This window comes from Triticum aestivum, chromosome 3D (genome assembly GCF_018294505.1).
Source record: "Triticum aestivum cultivar Chinese Spring chromosome 3D, IWGSC CS RefSeq v2.1, whole genome shotgun sequence".
In the NCBI taxonomy this organism is placed as follows: Eukaryota; Viridiplantae; Streptophyta; class Magnoliopsida; order Poales; family Poaceae; genus Triticum; species Triticum aestivum.
Genome location: NC_057802.1, coordinates 337,050,564 through 337,070,286, shown reverse-complemented (window position 1 = coordinate 337,070,286; position 19,723 = coordinate 337,050,564). Strand labels below are relative to the sequence as shown.

General features: G+C 47.7%; 1 protein-coding gene across 1 annotated transcript; it reads right to left on the bottom strand.

The window, feature by feature from the left end:
• Positions 1-16,386: 16,386 nt before the first annotated feature.
• On the bottom strand, positions 16,387-19,403 carry LOC123078733 (pterin-4-alpha-carbinolamine dehydratase 2, mitochondrial). Its single transcript, XM_044501329.1, has 6 exons — positions 19,094-19,403; positions 18,928-18,970; positions 18,302-18,387; positions 18,099-18,222; positions 17,407-17,475; positions 16,387-16,708 (listed from the first exon to the last, which is right to left on the bottom strand). Exons 1-6 carry the CDS (start codon positions 19,205-19,207, stop codon positions 16,611-16,613), a joined length of 534 nt encoding a protein of 177 aa, XP_044357264.1. The 5' UTR covers positions 19,208-19,403; the 3' UTR covers positions 16,387-16,610.
• Positions 19,404-19,723: the final 320 nt, after the last annotated feature.

Below are 19,723 nucleotides of genomic sequence, written 5' to 3'. Positions count from 1 at the left end.
CTCTGATCTTATCCATCAATGTAGATTGAATCTCCAAAGCTGCTACATAGCCTCTCAGAACTATCTCCAAACATAGCTCACGAAGGTCTTCTGCTAACTCCTTGGGTAATTCTCCGGTCATGAGTGTATTGACATGACTTTTTCGGCTCAACGCATCGGCTACTACGTTAGCCTTTCCGGGATGATAATGTAATCTCATATCATAATCCTTAATGAGCTCCAACCATCTCCTCTGCCTGAGATTCAACTCCTTCTGCATGAAGATATACTTCAAACTCTTGTGATCCGTGTATACCTCACAATGGTTTCCGATGAGAAAATGTCTCCATGTCTTCAACGCATGCACTACGGCTGCTAACTCCAAATCATGCGTAGCATAATTTAACTCATGGGGTTTAAGCTGTCGTGAGGCATATGAAACAACTCTTCCCTCCTGCATAAGTACGGCTCCAAGTCCTCGACGAGAAGCGTCGCAATACACTTCATAATCCTTGCGTTGATCTGGCAGAATCAACACTGGTGATGTAACCAAGCATCTCTTCAACACATGAAAACTGGCCTCACATTCCTCAGTCCATTTGAATTTGGTGTCCTTCTTCAACAACTCTATCATGGGCTTTGCAATCTTTGAGAAATTCTCAATGAACCTCCGATAGTATCCTGCGAGTCCAAGGAAACTCCGGATCTCTCCAACTGTCGTAGGTGACTCCCAATTTGTCACAGTGACAACCTTGGTGGGGTCTACCGCTATTCCTTCTCTGGATATAACATGTCCAAGAAATCCAACTTCCTTCAGCCAAAACTCACACTTGCTGAACTTGGCATATAACTGATGTTCTCTGAGCTTCCCAAGTACCAAACGCAAGTGCTCTTTATGTTCTTCATTCTTCGAGTAGACCAAAATATCATTAATGAACACCACGACGAACTTATCCAAAAACTCCATAAACACCTTGTTCATCATGTTCATAAAATAGGCAGGTGCGTTAGTCAGACCAAATGACATAACGGTATACTCGTATAGCCCGTACCTTGTGGTAAAAGCTGTCTTAGGTATATCCCACTCTCGAATCTTCAGCTGGTGATACCCTGATCGCAGATCGATCTTGGAAAACACCTTAGCTCCTTGCAGCTGGTCAAACAAATCATTGATCATCGGAGTGGGTACTTGTTCTTGATCGTTACTTCATTCAATCCTCGATAATCAACAACCATCCTTAACGATCCATCCTTCTTCTCCACTAGAAGTACTGGGGATCCCCAAGGTGACGAACTTGGGTGAATATAACCTTTATCCAGTAACTCCTTAATCTGCTTCTTAATTTCCTCCAAATCCTTTGCGGGCATTCTGTACGGTCTCTTAGATATTGGCCCTGTGCCTGGCAAAAGCTCAATTAAAAACTCAATGTCTCTATCCGGTGGCATGCCTGGCAACTCTTCTGGAAATACATCCAGAAAATCCTTCACCACTGGTCTTCCTCCTGTACAACTCCTGATAAGGAATTTACTTGAGTCCTATTCGGCACATGCCGGGATACATACTTGATCCTTCTTCCTTCTGGGGTGGTGAGTAAGATCGACTTACTGGCACAGTCGATGTTTCCTCCATACATCGATAGCCAATCCATACCCAAAATCACATCCAAACCTTGCGATTCCAAAATTATCAGATCTGAGGGGAAAACATGCCTACCTATGGTCAATGGCATCTGAAAACATCCTTGCCTTGCCATATACTCTGCTCCTGGCGAGCTTACTAACAAAGGTGTACTAAGAACTTTGGTGGGCAGTTTATACTTATCCACAAACTCCCTTGATATGTATGAATGCGATGCACCAGTATCAAAAAGTACGACTGCAGTAAATGACTTAACCAAAAACTTACTATTACTGCATCGGGTTGGGCTTCAACCTCCTCCACGTTATCGTGGTTCACTTGTCCCCTGTTGAAAGGGTTGGGCTTCTTCCCAGAGCTTGCATTGCCGTCCATTCTTAGCTTCAGGACATTCATTGGCGTAATGTCCGGTCTTCTGGCACTTGTAGCAAGTAACGTGGCTTAGGTCTTTCTTGGCGGGTGTTGCCGGGTTAGAACGGTTCTGTCCGCTACTTCCTCCATTACCATTCCCAATCTTGGGGCCACTATAATTGTGCGAACTTCCTCCATTATGAGTGTAGCCTCCATGGTTATGAACAAGTCCTCCCGAATTCGGGGTGAAACGGGGTCTCTGCTGAGCTCCAGAATTATACTTCCCTTGTCCATACTTCCTCTTGCGGCTGTCAATCTGCTGCTGCTTCCCTTCAAGCATGAGAGCTCTATCCACCAACTCCTGGTAGTTATTGAAATTTGCCACCATCAACTGCATGCTCAGCTCATCATTCAGTCCTTCCAGAAACTTCTCCTTCTTAGCAGCATCTGTAGCGACGTCATCCGGGGCATAACGTGCTAGCTTACTAAAGTCATCCACATACTGGCCAACAGTGCGCAGTGCGAAAAGCTTGCTGGAACTGGTCCCATGTCACAGTGTCAATGGGGTAAGTGACTATGAAATTCTCCCACCATGATGCTGCGGGTCCATCAAGCTGATGTGCGGCAAAACGCACTCTCTCCGCATCTGTGCATCCTGCAGTAGTCAAGTCCCTTTCAATATTGCGGAGCCAATCATCTGCAACAATCAGCTCGGTGCTACTGGAGAACACCGACGGATTCAGCCTAAGAAAACGGGCTAAGTGATCCTGGTGGTGGTGGGTTGTTGTTGTTGTTGTTGTTCCCCTGGTTCTGATTCTGGACAAGTATCTGCATCAATGCATTCTGCTGCTGGATCAACTGAGTGAGCTCCGGTGGGAAAGCAAATCCATTGTCGCGTCTCGGAGGCATCTGCTGGGTTTAGAAAAGATGATAAAACAAAGTAGAATGAGGTCTAGGGGGAAAACACTACCCATATGCACATGAGACAAACACAAACATATCACTCAATCAAATCAAACAAGGGCATACAATTGGTCTAGAACTATCGTTACAAAAGTGCTTGGACTATACTATATACATGGTGGAATACTACTACTGATATGGTGGTCTACTAGAAAAATTGATCGGTCGAGGACTCCATGATATGTGCTCCAGCTTCATCAACATAGTCATCATCGCCATCGTCAGGGTCCGAGTCAGTGTCTTCGATGATGATGTAGTTCTCCGGGCAAGTGGAACTGTCATCTTCTCCTCCTGGTGCGGGGTCTCCCATGAAAACTCCTAGCTTCCTTGTCAGGTCGTCATTCTTCTCCACTAATACGACGATTTCCTCCATATAATCTTCGCGTGTAGCCTTGAGTTCTTCCTCCAGTTCCGTGATCCTTGTCATCGCCTTCTTCAAATCCGTCATGCCTGCGCACATCTGGTTCTCCTGGCGTCGGATGTGTTGGTTTAACTCCTGGTTGAAAGCGGCAATCGATCTATCCTTCCTGGTGCTGATCATCTCCCATTGCTCATCTCGGCGCCCACAAATCTGGTAGATAGTATCCTTGAGATCCTTGTGGTAAATTTCTCCAATGCGTCCCATGGTAATGTGAGCTACCATACTCTTTCCTAGACTCCAGGTTGGTGCATCAAAGGAAAACTCTATGGGCTAAGTGACTGGCGTGAATGTCCTTCCTGGAACTTGAACTTGAATCATCCAGCGCTCCTCTTCTGGTAAAGTGGCGTTGTAAGTCCCGGTGAAGCTTGGTATTCCGATGTTCAGGTATCTAGTGACTTCCTTCAAGTGGCATCCAAAAGGGGTGTCTTCATCCGGTTGTGTGAACTTGATCCTTGCATCCGCCATCCTAAAGAGTAGAAAATGGAGAGGAGTCAGAAATAAGAAGAGAGTAGTGATCTAGGGCTTTAGCTTAGTGGTCGTGTCCTGCAGTCAGCGTGTGCTCTGATACCATCTTGTAGCGACCAGACCTCAAACAGTCTGATCTCTGTGCATCAGTGTCATCCCTGGATTGGTAATGCTGACACGCACAGTACTTGAAGGATTTATAATAGAGTAGCAATCACATACTTATTACATCGAATGTCTCAAAACAGAACTTATTACAATAAATATGGCTTAAGGCCATCTAATACGATAACAGCGGAAGGCTTGGAAGATAAAGTGAGTCCATCAACTTCAACGGCATCACTGAGTGAAAGACCACGACCTAAGGCTCCTTACTCGTCGTCTGAAAAGTCTGCAACATGATACATTGCAGCCCGAAAATGGGTCAGCACATGGAATATGCTAGCAATGTAACACAAGAGAGTAATGAACAGAATAAAGCTATCACTATATGCATATATGGCTGGTGGAGGCTGTATGGTTAATATGTTTTGCGAAAAGCCAATTTTTCCCAACAACAAAGGAATTTATTTTATTTAACTATCATGGTGGTTGTTAAACATTGAGAATGGTAAACCCCATCTCAATCCCAATTAAAAAGTAATTTAAATAACCCAATCAAAATTAGTCTTGTAATAGAGTGATGAGATCCACATGATAATCCAAGAACTAGATACCCAAGACGTCCATAACCGGGGACACGGCTAATCATGATTAGTTTGTACACTCTGCAGAGGTTTGTGCACTTTTCCCCACAAGACTCGATCTCCTCCATTTGATTTCTCGCACTACATGATGTTTGAGAAACGGATGACCGAGACACGGTCTTTCCGAAGAGGTCCCTTTAACCGATAGATAGGCCTGTACACTTACAATCCCCTGCATCTGCTAGCCCATCATGGAAAAGTTTCCCACAACATACTCAATTATGCCAGAGCCCATATTGGCATGCGGCTGCACACGGAAGTTTCTAGCATGAATAATCTTATGATCCCTTTGAGCCTAGGTGGCAGTCCATAGGAGAATCACACGGTACCCCGGGATTTCCAAAAATACAGGCAACACTGGAATTCCCCAGGTGCCTCAATCCACCCAGATGTGTGTTAAAGTTGCCACCTTAAGTTAACCATTAATTAACAATACTCACATCTGTCATGAAATACTCTCAAAAACCCAATCCACGTCTACGAGCATAGCATAGCAATATAAGCAATGTAGAAGTAACTCCCAAGGTTTGATAATAAACAGGTGAATAGGTACTACCTCATCTACTTCCCAAACCCACAATTTAAATCAGATCCTAACCATGCAATTGTTTGAGGATTGATCTAATGCAATAAAACTGGGTAGTAAAGAGGTATGATCAAAGTGTTACTTGCCTTGCTGATGATCCGCGAAACCTAGACTCGTAGTAGCACGCTTCACACTCCGGGTACTCTATCGCAAGCAAACAAGCATACAATAAGCAATCAAGCAAGGGCACGGGTAAAACTCAAATAAGAGATCTACCAGAAAGTTCAACTTAAGAACTCCGGTTTGCAAAAAGAATCAAATCAAACGAAACAACAAAACTCAAACGGCGAAAGAAACAAGCTTCGTTTACTAATCTGGACTAAAGTCAAATTTTACAGTAGCAAAATCTTGTTCAAGTTGGTTAAACAGAAAGAGGGCTTCGAGACAAAACTCTAGGCGCTTGAATCGCCTGATTCCGATAAACGAGCGAAAAGTTAAACTAAAACGAAAATCGGATCAGAAATCGCGATAAAAAATAATCACGGAAAATCCGAGAAAAAGAAAAACTGACGAACAGGCTAACGAACGAACGTTCGCTGTCTGCGGCTAAACGGTGAAAACCGTTCGTTAAAACGAACGTACGAACGGGCGTTCGCTAAATAACTAAACCGAAAAAAACGAACCGATCTAATCTAAAAAAAACAAATCTAGGTTTCTAAAAAAACGAACGGTTAACCGGAAAAAATAAAGGGATTATTAATTCTATGCCCCTGGTTCCTTAGTTGTGCTCACTTTTCCCCATTCGTTAACTTTTTCCTCACTTTTCCCCATGTGTCGGGTTTTCTGCTTTCAGATTTTCCTCACTTTTTTCCCCCGAAAAATTGCTCAAAAAGGACCCAAATTTCGCAAATGGGGAAAACTAAGCACAACTAAGGAATTGGGGGCACAGATGGGATAATCCCAAAAATAAAACAGCGACGAATGGCGGCGGCGGCTACCTCCGACGGCGGTCCGGCGAGGCGGGGCGGCTCCGACGGCGGCAACGGCGACGGCGGCGCGCATCGGCGGTGGTGGCGCGACGGCGGCTAGGGTTAGGGTTTGGGCGCGGGCGCGGGTGGGCTGGCGGCTGGGCCTTGGGGCAGCTCGGGCGGCGGCTTATAAAGCCCCCCCGGGGCGGAGTCCCGCTCGGGTACGACCCGGAGTGGGTTTCTCTTTTTTTAAATAATTCCGACGTGCAGAAAAAGAAAGAAAAGAAGTACTAAACGGACTCCAAAAATCCCGAAATAAATTTTCTCCGTCCTCTAAAAATAGGCCGGACAAGGTGAACATTTATTTGGGCCTAAAATGCAATTTTGGAAAACGCATATTTTCCTAATTCAAATAAATAGCGATAAAACTCCCAATAAAACTCTTATTTGATTTTAATATTAAATCTTTGATATTTCTTTATTTTGAGGAAGTCATTTTATCCTCTCTCTCTTTTTATTTTTATAAAAGAAATATTCAAGAGAAAATAATTAAAATCAAACGATCCTCTTTTCAAAATTTTGAGAAAAACTTGAATATGAAAATAATGAAATCCCCAACTCTCTCCGTGGGTCCTCGAGTTGCGTAGAATTTGTAGGATCAAACCAAAATGCAAATAAAATATGATACGCAATGATGATCTAATGTATAACATTCCAAATTGAAAATTTGGGATGTTACACCTCTCCACTTCATCGTCACATTTCTGTGTCCATTTGATGGTGTCCACAAGATCTGGTTTCGCAACCAGGGTATTGAGAGAACCTTCAGGAACAACATGGAGGATCAGTTTGGGGAAATCTTCGGGAGGGGGAGCGAGTGCTCCCGGAGGAACAATATGGAGGTTCAGCTTTCTGAATTCTTCAACAAGCGAGGGCTGAACTTTGTGAACCTGGAGGTGGTTGCAGTAAGACTTGTGGCTCAAGGCATCAGCCATTACATTAGCCTTGCCTGGTGTATAGGAAATATCCAAGTCAAAGTCTGCAACAATCTCCATCCATCTCTGCTGACGGAGGTTCAGGTCTGGCTGAGTAAACAGATACTTCAGACTTTGGTGGTCAGTGAAGATCTCACAACGATTACCGAGAAGGTAATGTCGCCACTGCTTTAGTGCATGAATGACAGCAGCAAGCTCGAGGTCGTGAATTGGGTAGTTCTCTTCGTGAGGGTGCAATTGGCGAGAGGCATAAGCAATCACTTTGCGGTCATGCATTAGGACACAGCCTAATCCTTGACGGGAAGCGTCGCAGTAAATGACGAAGTCCTTAGTATTAGGTGGAGCAAGCACTGGAGCAGAAGTCAACTTGTCTTTGAGTGCCTGGAAACTTTCCTGACATTTGTCTGTCCATTGGAACTTGACGCCCTTATGCAACAGGTTAGTCAGAGGCCTGGCGATCTTGGAGAAGTTCTCGACGAATCGACGGCAATAGCCGGCGAGTCCGAGAAAACTTCTGACTTGCTTAACGTTCTTGGAGGAGTCCAATCAAGAATAGCCTGGACTCATTCAGGGTTGACGACAATACCATCCTTAGAGATGACATGCCCAAGATAGGTTACTTCGGGTAGCCAGAATTCACATTTGGAGAACTTGGCATATAGTTGATGCTCTCGTAGCTTTTCCAGCACAAGACGAAGATGCTCAGCATGCTCTTCTTCGTTCTTGGAAAATACCAGGATATCATCCAGATAAACCACGACGAACTTGTCGAGGTAATCCATGAATATATAGTTCATTAGAGGAGAGAAGGTGGCTGGAGCATTGGTTAAGCCGAAAGGCATGATGGTGTACTCGTATGAACCATATCGAGTCACGAAGGCGGTCTTTGGGATATCCTCTTCACGAACACGGATCTGGTGGTAACCCAACCTCAAGTCGAGTTTAGAGAACACTGATGAACCAGCCAGTTGATCATACAGATCATTGATCCGAGGAAGAGGATATTTATTCTGAATGGTAGCTTGGTTTATAGGACGGTAGTCTTGAACTAATCGGTTTGTCCCATCCTTCTTCTTGACAAAGAGAGAAGGTGCTCCCCAAGGAGAGCAACTTGGGCGAATGAAACCTTTGCGAAGAGATTTGTCGATTTCCTCCTTAAGCTCAAGGAGTTCATGCGGCGGCATCTTGTAGGGCCGCTTGGCTATAGGAGTGGTGCCTGGTTTCAAGTCGATGATGAATTCGACAGCTCTAGCAGGGGGAATCCCTGGAAGTTCTTCAGGAAAGACGTCCTGGAATTCGCGAACGACAGGAATGTTTTAAATACCCTCGAGTGGTGCAGCGTTCAATGCATTCAACGCATAAAGCCTTGCCTCGGCATTCTGAACCAGACGAGCATTGTAGCTTATTATTTCATCGGAAGGGTGTAGCAGATGGACGGTCTTGGTGGCGCAAACTATAGAAGCAGTATGCACTTTCAACCAATCCATTCCCAGAATGAGATCAATGCTACAGGACTTCAGTACGATGGGAGAGACAAGGAATTCCAATCCTTCAATTTCAACAGGAACGTCGTGACTAACCATAGAGGTTTGACATTGGCCCGCAGGGGGTGTGTACCACTAGCGGAGTGTTCATCTCTTCGTATTTAATGCCATGCATGAATGCAAATTCTGCTGATATGAATGAATGCGATGCTCCTGTATCAAATAAAACGGATGCTGGTACAGAATTAACGAGGAGTTGCGGGGCTGGTTGCTTCCACGACCAGTTGCTGGAAGGGCCAGTTTATTCTGGTTCTAGTTGCATTCTCTAGCACGGTGTCCTGGTTGACCACACCTGAAGCACAAACCATTATTGGGAGCGGGAGCAGGAGCTCGGGGTGGTGGTGCTGGAAGCCTTAGCTGCCTAGATGGAGGAGGAGGCAGACGAGGTGCAGCATAGGTCTGCCTTGGGGCAGGTGCAGTTGGCTGGTACATGCTGTTGGGAATCCATATCTTACGCTTCTGCGAGGGCGGGCTCGAAGATGAGCCCGTCTCACGGTTGCGCCTGTGAGAGCTCTGGTATTCCTGCAGACCAATTTCGACATTGGTGGCCTTGTTCACCAAGGTGGCGAAATCAGTAAAGTCATGCACTAGAAGTGCGAGCTTGATGTCAGCTTGAAGGCCATCACGGAACTTCTCCTGTCTGCGTGCATCAGTTGCAATGTCCTCTTCAGCATAGCGAGACAAGTCCAGAAACTCCCGCTGATAAGCTTCAACAATTTTGTTGCCTTGGGTGAGGTTGCGGAACTCATGCTTCTTCTGGTCCATGACTCCCTGAGGAATGAAGCGGGCACGGAAAGCGGCTTGGAAATCTGGCCAGGTGATGATTGTTCCAGCTGGCAGAGTACGACTGTGGCTATCCCACCATTGAGCTGCGGGTCCTTTCAGGAAGAAGGAAGCAAAGGTGACATAGCTGGCTGGGGCTACATGAGCAGACTCCATCTCATAGATGATGTCACGGAGCCAGTCATCAGCATCCAACGGCTGAGTTGAGCTGCGGTACACAGTTGGGTTGAGGTGCATGAAATCCTGCAGAGTCATTTGGGCTGGCTGCTGGTTCATATTGGGGCGAGGGAACTGAGCCATCATATTCTCCATGAACTGGCGATTCATCTCAAGCTGTTGGATCATACCAGCCATGTACTCAGGCGGTGGTGGGGCGTTGCCACCATGACCACGACCACCTGGTCTAACCATCCTGCTAATATATAACAGGGGTAGTTCAGCATTGGGAAATTTGCAAAGACAAGAATAATTCATGATGAAACATGCATAATAAAAGGAGCACGATAGATACTACATAGTAGTCGGCATATCTTACAAAAGGGATCATGCATAGAGTTCGGTACACAGAGTTCAGTACATAGACTAAAGACATCATAGGCGGCACGCAGGCTCGCGACAAAGGCACCTAATACTAACAAGCAAGCCTACATCAGTCCCAGGAGGAACTGTGGAGGTAGGTGTAGCCTAAAAGCTGGTAGTGTCGCATCGGGAACTCCACGTCAGCAACCTGGGGTCCGCGGATACTCTGGTGCAGAACCCGACGCTCAAGTGGCAGAAGAGGACCAAGTGCGGGAGAGTAGCCTCCCACATCTGGCCAACCGACACCCTGGGGCATCACGGTCCTGGCTGGGTAGATCGCAGAACGCGGCAGACCATCTGATCGAACAAGGGGGTGCAACAGCGTCAGAGCACGGTAAAGGTGCTGACGGGTGGTGTACAACTCGTGGCGAAGAGCTCGGTTAGCTCGATCCAGCCCATCAGCATGCAGAACCAAGTTCTGATGGTAGAAGGGCTCTCGGGTGACAGCGGAGTAGGCAGCAGTGTAGTATCCCTCCGCACCAACATCGGATGCAATAGCAATGTGCCTGAAAGGGGAGGTGTCCAACTCCCGATACTCTCCACGAAGATGTGTCAGAGCAGCATAAGCAGCATCGTGAACTGCCATATCGATGGTCACTCCAACACCATGAGCAGTGTGTAGCACAGTAGTGGAGTCATACTCCCGAGAGTAGAGGTGGACAATGGCACGATACTGCTCCTGGTTAAAGTCCTGGTACTCCTCGAAGACGGTGTACTCAGGGTGCCAGCGATAACCCAGATAGGTCATCATCTAAGCCAGCACAGCAGGTGATCCCGAGGCACCAATGGCCGTCGTGTGGCGCACGACCTGCCTCGTGGGTCCCATCTGAAAGCAAAGATGTTTCAAAGGAGTCAAATGACAGTGTGGGAATTGTTCAAAACACTATTCTAAGAAATAACTATGGCTTATCCAACTTTGGGGTGAATGTGGTCATGGGAACCTAGTGTTAGAGTTAGTAAATTCGTTTAACCTGAGTAGAAGAGAGTTCAGAGTCCCAGAGTAAGGATCGAGGAGTAAAAGATCCTAGTACCACCCAATGGCGACGTGGGCCCGTAAGACACACAGCCATGTTAGTAAAAGTTTTTGCAATGTCTAGACTCGACTTCGGCCAAGGAGTGTGGAAGGGGGATTCCTACAGGCAGTCGGCTCTGATACCAACTTTGGGGCGCCCCCGATTCAATCGTACACTAATCATGCACGCAAACGTGTACGATCAAGATCAGGGACTCACGGGAAGATATCACAACACAACTCTAAAAACATAAATAAGTCATACAAGCATCATAATACAAGCCAGGGGCCTCGAGGGCTCGAATACAAGTGCTCGATCATAGACGAGTCAGCGGAAGCAACAATATCTGAGTACAGACATAAGTTAAACAAGGTGCCATAAGATGGCTAGCACAAACTGGGATACAGATCGAAAGAGGCGCAGGCCTCCTGCCTGGGATCCTCCTAAACTACTCCTGGTCCTCGTCAGCGGCCTGCACGTAGTAGTAGGCACCTCCGGTGTAGTAGGAGTCGTTGTCGACGGTGGCCTCTGGCTCCTGGGCTCCAGCATCTGGTTGCGACAACCAGGAAGAAGGGAAAAGGGGGGAAAGGGGGAGCAAGGCAACCGTGAGTACTCATCCAAAGTACTCGCAAGCAAGGATCTACACTACATATGCATGGGTATCTGTGTAAAGGGGCTATATCGGTGGACTGAACTGCAGAATGCCAGAATAAGAGGGGGATAGCTAATCCTGTCGAAGACTACGCTTCTGGCAGCCTCCATCTTGCAGCATGTAGAAGAGAGTAGATGGTAAGTTCACCAAGTAGCATCGTATAGCATACTCCTACCCGGCGATCCTCTCCTCGTCGCCCTGTTAGAGAGCGACCACCGGGTTGTATCTGACACTTGGAAGGGTGTGTTTTATTAAGTATCCGGTTCTAGTTGTCATAAGGTCAAGGTACAACTCCAAGTCGTCCTCTTACCGAAGATCACAGCTATTCGAATAGATAAACTTCCCTGCAGAGGTGCACCACATTACCCGACACACTCGATCCCCTTTGGCCGGACACACTTTCCTGGGTCATGCCCGGCCTCGAAAGATCAACACGTCGCAACCCTACCTAGGCACAACAGAGAGGTCAGCACGCCGGTTTAAAAACTATGCGCGCAGGGGTCTGGGCCCATCGCCCGTTGCACACCTGCACGTTGCGAACGCGGCCGGAAGCAGACCTAGCCTCCCTTATACAAGAGTAGGCGTTCCAGTCCAATCCGGCGCGCGTCGCTCAGTCGCTGACGTCACGAAGGCTTCGGCTGATACCACGACGCCGGTTGCCCATAGCTTGTCCCACATGACGGTTAGTGCGTATAAGGTCAACGACCCAACTCAGATCAAATACCAAGATCTCGTTAAGCGTGTTATTATGAAGTAACCGCGGACGCCGACCAGGGCCAGGCCCACCTCTCTCCTAGGTGGTCTCAACCTCCCCTGTTGCTTCGCCACAAAGATCCACTCGCGGGCACTCTCACCTCCCGAGTGATCACGACCCGATAGTATAGCAAGGCAGACGGACAAGAATGTAGGGCCACAGATGGAATACTAGCATCCTATACTAAGCATGTAGGATTGCAGGTAAAGGTAACAATAGTAGTAGCAAGGTCAGGCTATGCAGCAGAATAGGATTAACGGAAAGTAGTAACATGCTACACTACTCTAATGCAAGCAGTAGAGAGTAGAATAGGCGATATCTGGTGATCAAGGGGGGAGGGGCTTGCCTGGAAGCTCAGCCGAGAAGGAGGGGTCGTCAACACCGTAGTCGTACTGGGTAGCAGTGGCGTCGGTCTCGGTGTCTAGCGAGAGGAGAGGGGGAAGAAACAATAAATACAATGCAAACAAATGCATGACGATGCATCACATGACAAAGCGTGATGCTAGGTGTGCCCTAACGCGGTAGTAGGTGATACCGACGAAGGGGGGAAACATCCGGGAAAGTATTCCCGGTGTTTCGCGTTTTCGGACAGATGAACCGGAGGGGGAAAGTTGCGAGTTTGCTATGCTAGGGATGTGTGGCGGACGAACGGGCTGCGTATCCGGATTTGTCTCGTTGTTCTGAGCAACTTTCATGTAGAAAGTATTTTCATCTGAGCTACGGTTTATTTTATATGATTTTCTAAAGTTTTAAATCATTTGTAGAGGTGTTGACTGGTCAAACTGACGTGTGGGTCGAGTGGGACCCACCTGTCATACTCTGTTTAGGTTAATTAGGGTTTAGTTAAACTAATTACTGTTTAATTAAACTAACAAGTTAATCAGATTAATTAAATAGGATTAATTAACTTAATTAATTCACTAATTAATTAATTTGATTAATTCATTTTTATTTTAAAACGTTCTGGGGCTTGGCCCACCAGTCATTGTCACAGGGGGGCGGGGCCCAGCTGTCATAGGGCCAGCGGGCCTTAACGGGCATGATGTAAACGGGCGGTGGTGCGGGCACCCAAACGGACGGGTGCCCGAGGGGCACTGAGCAGGCCCGACGCACGCCGGCGCCGGCCAGAGCCAGGGAAGGCGGGATGGCCGCGGCGGCGGAGGTGGCTGCGGCAGGGAGCAGCAGGGCGGTGGCGCGCCGATGGCGGGATGTACGGCGCGGCGCGACGGGTGGCCTCCGGCGAGCAGTGACGAGGGGGCGCGCGTGCGTGCGGTTGGAGGGCCGCAGCGGCATGGCGGGGCGGGCGCGTCGCGGGTGCAGTGATGCAGAGCAGCAGCATCTGATGCGGGAGCAGCAGCAGCAAGCACGCGGGCAGGCGCGACCGGGAGCAGCGGTGGCCGTGGCGGTGCAGCGCGGGGTCGGCGATGACTGAACGCGGCCACGGCGGGCGCGCGCGCAGACGAGGCGGGGTGAGGCCAGCACGGGCTGGTCGGAGGCGCGAGCGGCAGCGGGCGCAACCCCGCGTGGGCGGGCGCGCAGTAGGACTGCAAGAGGGGGGCACGAGGCGCTCACCGCGGGGTGCGGTGCGCGGCACGGGTTCGAGCGCGTGCGCGGGGAAGGAAGACAGGAGGATCGGGGTCGCTCACGGGGGTCGTAGGGTTCGTGGCAACGGGGGGCGAGGAGGATGACGGAGACGACCAGTGACGAGGAGGCATGCCGGTGAGGAGGAGGAGGCAGTCCGGCGGGGAAGCTCCGGGCGCCGGTGTCGGCGTCGGGGGTGGAGGGGCGAGGGGATCAGGCTCTTCCCGATCCAGATCCAATCGAGGGGAGTGGGGGAGCGAGTGGGGCGACGGGGGAGAACAACTAGGGTTTCGGGGGGGGGGGGTTATGGAGAGGGAGTGGGCCGGTCGGGCGGCCTGGTGGCCTGCTAGGCCGTGGCCCGGGGGGTTTGTTTCCCTTTTTTTGATTTAGTTCTTTCATTTATTTTCTTTATTTCCTTTAAAATATTTAGGCACTTTATAAAAAAATGTTTTCTCCACAATAATTACCAATGCAATATTTGGCACCCACCGAACATTTTTGTTTCAAGGTTTGAAATTTTTTGTTGTTTGACATATTTTGAATTTGATTTTTGAATCGGTTTTTGAACTAACGAGAGATTAGCAACAGTAACGAAGGTGACGTGGCATCATTAGCAGAGTTTCACTGTAGCTTAATTATCCGGGCGTTACAGTTTTGGTGGGGCGTTGCCTTGGTGGTCGCCGAACAACAGTCGTGAAAGCATGGCGTGGGGGTGCAGGTATGCATAGCCCTCTCCATTGAGCTGCAGCCAGGCTTCGGAGCTAATATCAATATGCTGCGGCTTCTCATCATGAAGATGATCTGTAGTGACCTCATCGGCATCCACACGCACCAAAAGTGTTGAAGGGACAGAGTGGATGTTGCCGAGCAGTGGGGTGGTTGAGGTAGATGCACCCAGCGTGACTACATGTGTCCCCTTGTTGGCCTCATCACTGGGGCATTCCGTCGAACACCTGTTGGGCGTCAGTGTTTCCAGCTCAGAGACTCGCATAGTCTCCGCGGGTATTGCAACAGCCGGAAACATGCCTGTAGAAGGTGGGAATTCGCTTGTGATTCAGGTGTTGCTGGCCTTGTGGTCGTCGGCCTGTGTGTGTGGAGCTACGACGGCTGCCCGCTGCCTCTTGCCAACATTCTCAGTGCTCACTGATGCGGAGTCTGACGGTGGCGATGCTCCGGTAGATGCAGCGGTGGTGGACAAGGCCTCCATCCTTGCGAGAGCCTTCTCAAAACTCGCCCGGAGCTGTGCCCAGCTGTCGGTGGTCGACCGTGGCGGCGATGGCGTGATTGGCAGGTGTTGCTGTAGTTGGGGTGGGCGGTTGGTGAGCAGGGGTGGTCCGTCGTTGACGAGGCGCGCCAACGGGGTGGGCATGGTCGCCGATGGTGATGGCCTAACCGGTGGCGATAAAGGCGAGCGAACTTGCTGGTCTTGAGTTGGCCGCACCTCGATGGTGAGAGAAGCGGCCAAGCCCGTGGCAGCCGCACTCCGTGGCAGAGGTCGCGTCCGGTGAGGCAGCTCGGAGCGTGTCGGCCAGATCGGCCTGGGTGAGCCCGATCTGGTTCCCCAAACTCCCGAGATCCTGCGACACCTGCTTGTTGAACACGCGAGCTGCGCTTCGAATAGCTTGTCCGCGACGGCCTGCTGGTCGTCGAAGCGGTTCAGCAACTATTCCATGAGCTTGGTGAGGCTTCCCGTGCTCTCTTCCATGGCGGATAGGAGGTGATGAGTGTGAGCGATGGATAGGAGGTGATGGGTGTGAGCGAGTGGTTGGGATGGTGCCGTTGCGACTGTTGCCGAAGATCGAACCCCGCGGCGGATTTCAGGCGGCCTCTCGAAAGAAGTCGCACCGAGCGCGATGGATGTTACCGATCGAGTGGACGAACAAATCACGGGGCAGCAAAAAAATTGGTTGGATCAACCGGCTCTGATTACCAAATTGTCACAACCCAAGTACAGAGATCGAACGGATAGATAATTCAACACCAATATTCGATAAAAATTCAAAGGATACAGAGGAATTTGGGGTGAGAAATTAGCAAAAAGGAGGTGAGATACAGTAACAGCAGGGGAAGAGGAACGAGAGCAGAGGAAGTGAAGGTTAAAGACGATTCATTCATTCGCTGCCGTTCCATGTGCTCTCCCGGTTGCATATGTAGGCTATGCCGTGTGGAAACAAACCTCCAATGGACGGCCCATCTCGTAGCCCAAGCCCGGTTACGAAGTATAGGGTGACAGCCCATGGGTGGGGTGTTACACAGAGCCTAGGAAGCCTCGAATATTTTGGCGACACGGTAGATGATCATAATATATCTACGCCATTGCATACATGGCACCTTCAAACTACTGAATATATTCAGAAGATACAGACATGGCACCCAGATTCGTATCATCAGAGAAACACATCGCCCAGAACGGATAGATCTCACCAAAGGTTAAGTGGAATTCACATCGGAAGTACTCATTTTGGAACGGCATGTACAATCATCACAGACAATATAAAAGGACATTTCTTGGGGTCTACACATTAAAAGTTACTCTCATAATATAAGAACGTTTTTGACACTACACTAGTGTATAAAACGCTCTTATATTATGGGACGAAGGTAGTAAAACAGAGAGCATGCAAAACAAGGGTCATTTGCTTGATCTCCCAAAGCTACTCATGGGAAGTAGCCTTTTTCTTGCTCAAAAGGCCTTCTAGCTTGAGTTCATTGATCTTTGCAGCAAGGATGAAGTCATTATCTGTTAAACCTCCTGATACCACGATAAACAAATAATTATAAACAAACATCTTGGTGAGTCCTTTATTTTGCTTGTGTTTTTTAGCATTGGTTCACGATGAATGAACCAGTTTTTTATGGCTCGTTCTCTTCATTTTAAGTTGATCAAATTTCCCTATAAGAAATACGCATTTTTTTTATCATGACAACGCCTAACTGCCAATAGGCAGCAAGCACCTAAGTATCTATGAATTTTGCATGCTCAAAAGACTTCGAACCCGATATCATCAATACATTCATAACATCTAAAGTACTTTATCATGGTATTAACAAAATTAACAACCATGGGAATAATCTTTGAAGCATGAGCGGCAAATGTTTTGAACATGATCATTTGGCCTGCTGCTTAAAAATTAGGTCATACATCATACCACTGTCAACCTGTCAGTGTTCCTAAAAAAGCAACTGAATAGCTAGTACACCGTCCCTGTTCACTACAGCACAAAAATTGGTTTACTAGGTCCCAGGGATTTAATAATCTACTATAACAATGCTGCTACGTTTTTCTCAGAAATCAAGCATAGGTAGTTATTGATAAGATTCATTGTGAAAAGTAGTGAGGCGAGTACTCAAATTTTTAAAGAGAGATTTGACTAAAAGACAGTCCGTGAAATCCTAGAGTAAATGTGAAGTCAAAATCAATTAGCCAAAATAACCATATGAAACACTTACTGACTGAATGAGTCCAGACATCGATTTTCACATTGTTCCAACTGACGAGATGAAGATCTGGGTGGTGACCTGAGAAAACATAACTGTTTAAACATACTTTGCCCAGATTGTTACTGAAACGAACAAACAAGACATGCCAAGAAAATTGTTGGATTCTGAGTGAATTAAAAAAAAATCATGACCAATTTCAGTAGCATTTTCCTTTAGAAATGTAAAATAAAATCTCTCATCATGCTAAATGGAATTGCAGTATGTAACTTGAACAAATGCAACACATACATAGCAAAGTTTGAACGAAAGTAGTTTGATTATCACAACCATGGATAAATGAGGGGAAATATATCTTCTGAAATCTTCGAGTAATTCGTTGATAACATTTATTTAGGAGGTCCCAGGTTTAGAGAGGGCTGGGTAGCTATGATGTATATTTATGTGGAATTCAGTTAAGAACGCAGACAATTGATATCACTGTGAAGAACTGAAGATACTGGGGTACTGAGCATATAATTATTAGCAGTACGACTTGCTGCGGTATGTATGTGCCAATGATATTCTTAAATTCCATTACAATGAGGATTGAGGTCTGTAGGACAGGAAGCCAGTTGGACATTAGAAACTTTCCAGCAATTTTTTTTTATTGAATTTGACAAATGAGACAATGTGAATATGTGGAACAGAGGAAAAGAAGAGACCTTCTTCCTCAGCAACAGCAGCAACAAGCTGAAAGAACTCAAGTCCTTTTACAAAATTCTTCACCTTCCATGCTCTGTGTAATTTCAAAATGTCACCTTCATTTTTCAGTTCCCAACCAGTCACCTGTTTTCAAGGGGTCAATCAATGGAATAGCACTGGTCTTAATCAAGTTCTTCACTATAACAAAGTATGAGAAAGAAACCTGTTCAAGGGACTTTTTAGCAGAATCTTCTGACATGGCGTGCAGATCCTTTGAATTGCATGGGATACAACTCTTCTTTGATAATTCTGAAACAATACAAATGCATACTTATTTTTTTACAGGACTGGAATTATTAGCGTCACATGCAGTCACAGCAGTATGGATTAACTAGGCAAGCATTAATCAAGGGCAGGAAAAGGTGATCCTGACAGCTGATACAGATATTTTTCCTACTGAGAATCACAAAGTAAGGTGTTAGGACCCCAAGTTAGTACAGCTTGATTGCCTTTTTTTTCTTTTGCAAAAAGATAAGTTTTCGTTTGTAAAATTAAATCATTGAGCCTCTAATGAATACATGAAAATACGAGATTGTTTCCGGTTTGCCCTCAATGCACTCTACCGAGGTTCATCTGCCTACATAATTCGTCTGAGTTCATTGTTGTTCTAAATAATTGCGGAGTTCTCTCCTCACCTGGCCTCAAACTCAGAAGCGTGCATCAGGAGATGGCATAATATGGCAAAAAAGATATAAATAAGCAGAGATGTAAATTTAGGTTAATGCACACAATCAAGAGCCAGGAGATCTAGGTCGAAAGAGGTTTAAAACGAACGGGGCTGCAGCTCACCAGCTTCAGCAGCGGCCTGTTCCCCCCTCACCTCCAGGTGCGCCTGCAATCATGGGGCACGGTGAGGCATACAAAAACTTGTTTCTCCCCTCAGTTAGGGACGCCTCGAGATGGACGAAGCAAAGCGGAGGATAAATGGGTGCGAGTCTAGAGTTTGGTCTCGTACGACGGTGCGGGGCGACGAGGGACACGAGGCGTAGAAGAGCGCGGCTCCACCGGCGGCGGTCATCGGCGCCCGGGGCTGGATCCCGATGAATCTACGCAGCAGCAGACCTGCCATGTTGAGGCCTTTGAGGGTCAGTGGGGCTCGCAGTGAAGTGGCCGGAACTGACGGGAGCGGAGGAGGTGACAGGTCCGGCTCTTCACCGGCGCTGCGCGCGGCTTGCGGCGTCCAGTCGGCTGCGGCTGCGGCTGCGACCGCGGCGTCGGGACTGGGAGAGTAAATTGCCAAAAACCACCGTAATTGTGCACGATGGATAAAGAAAAAGTCACCGTTTTATCAATCTGCAAAAACCATCATTTTTTTTAAGTACAGACGCAAAGCTCATACAAACGCGCATACACTCATCCCTATAAACGCACACACGCACACTCTAACCCTGCTATGAGCATCTTCGAGAGACTGAGCCGACATATCATCTTGAGATTTACGAAGTCATCGTAATCGCCTCGTCGTCGACGGGAATGTCTCCTCACTGAAAGCGCGTCGCCCAAAATCCTGAAATAAATCCAGAAATAATGCGAGCAGCAGGGTTTGAACCCTGGTGGGCTGAGGATACCACTGTCCCTTTAACCA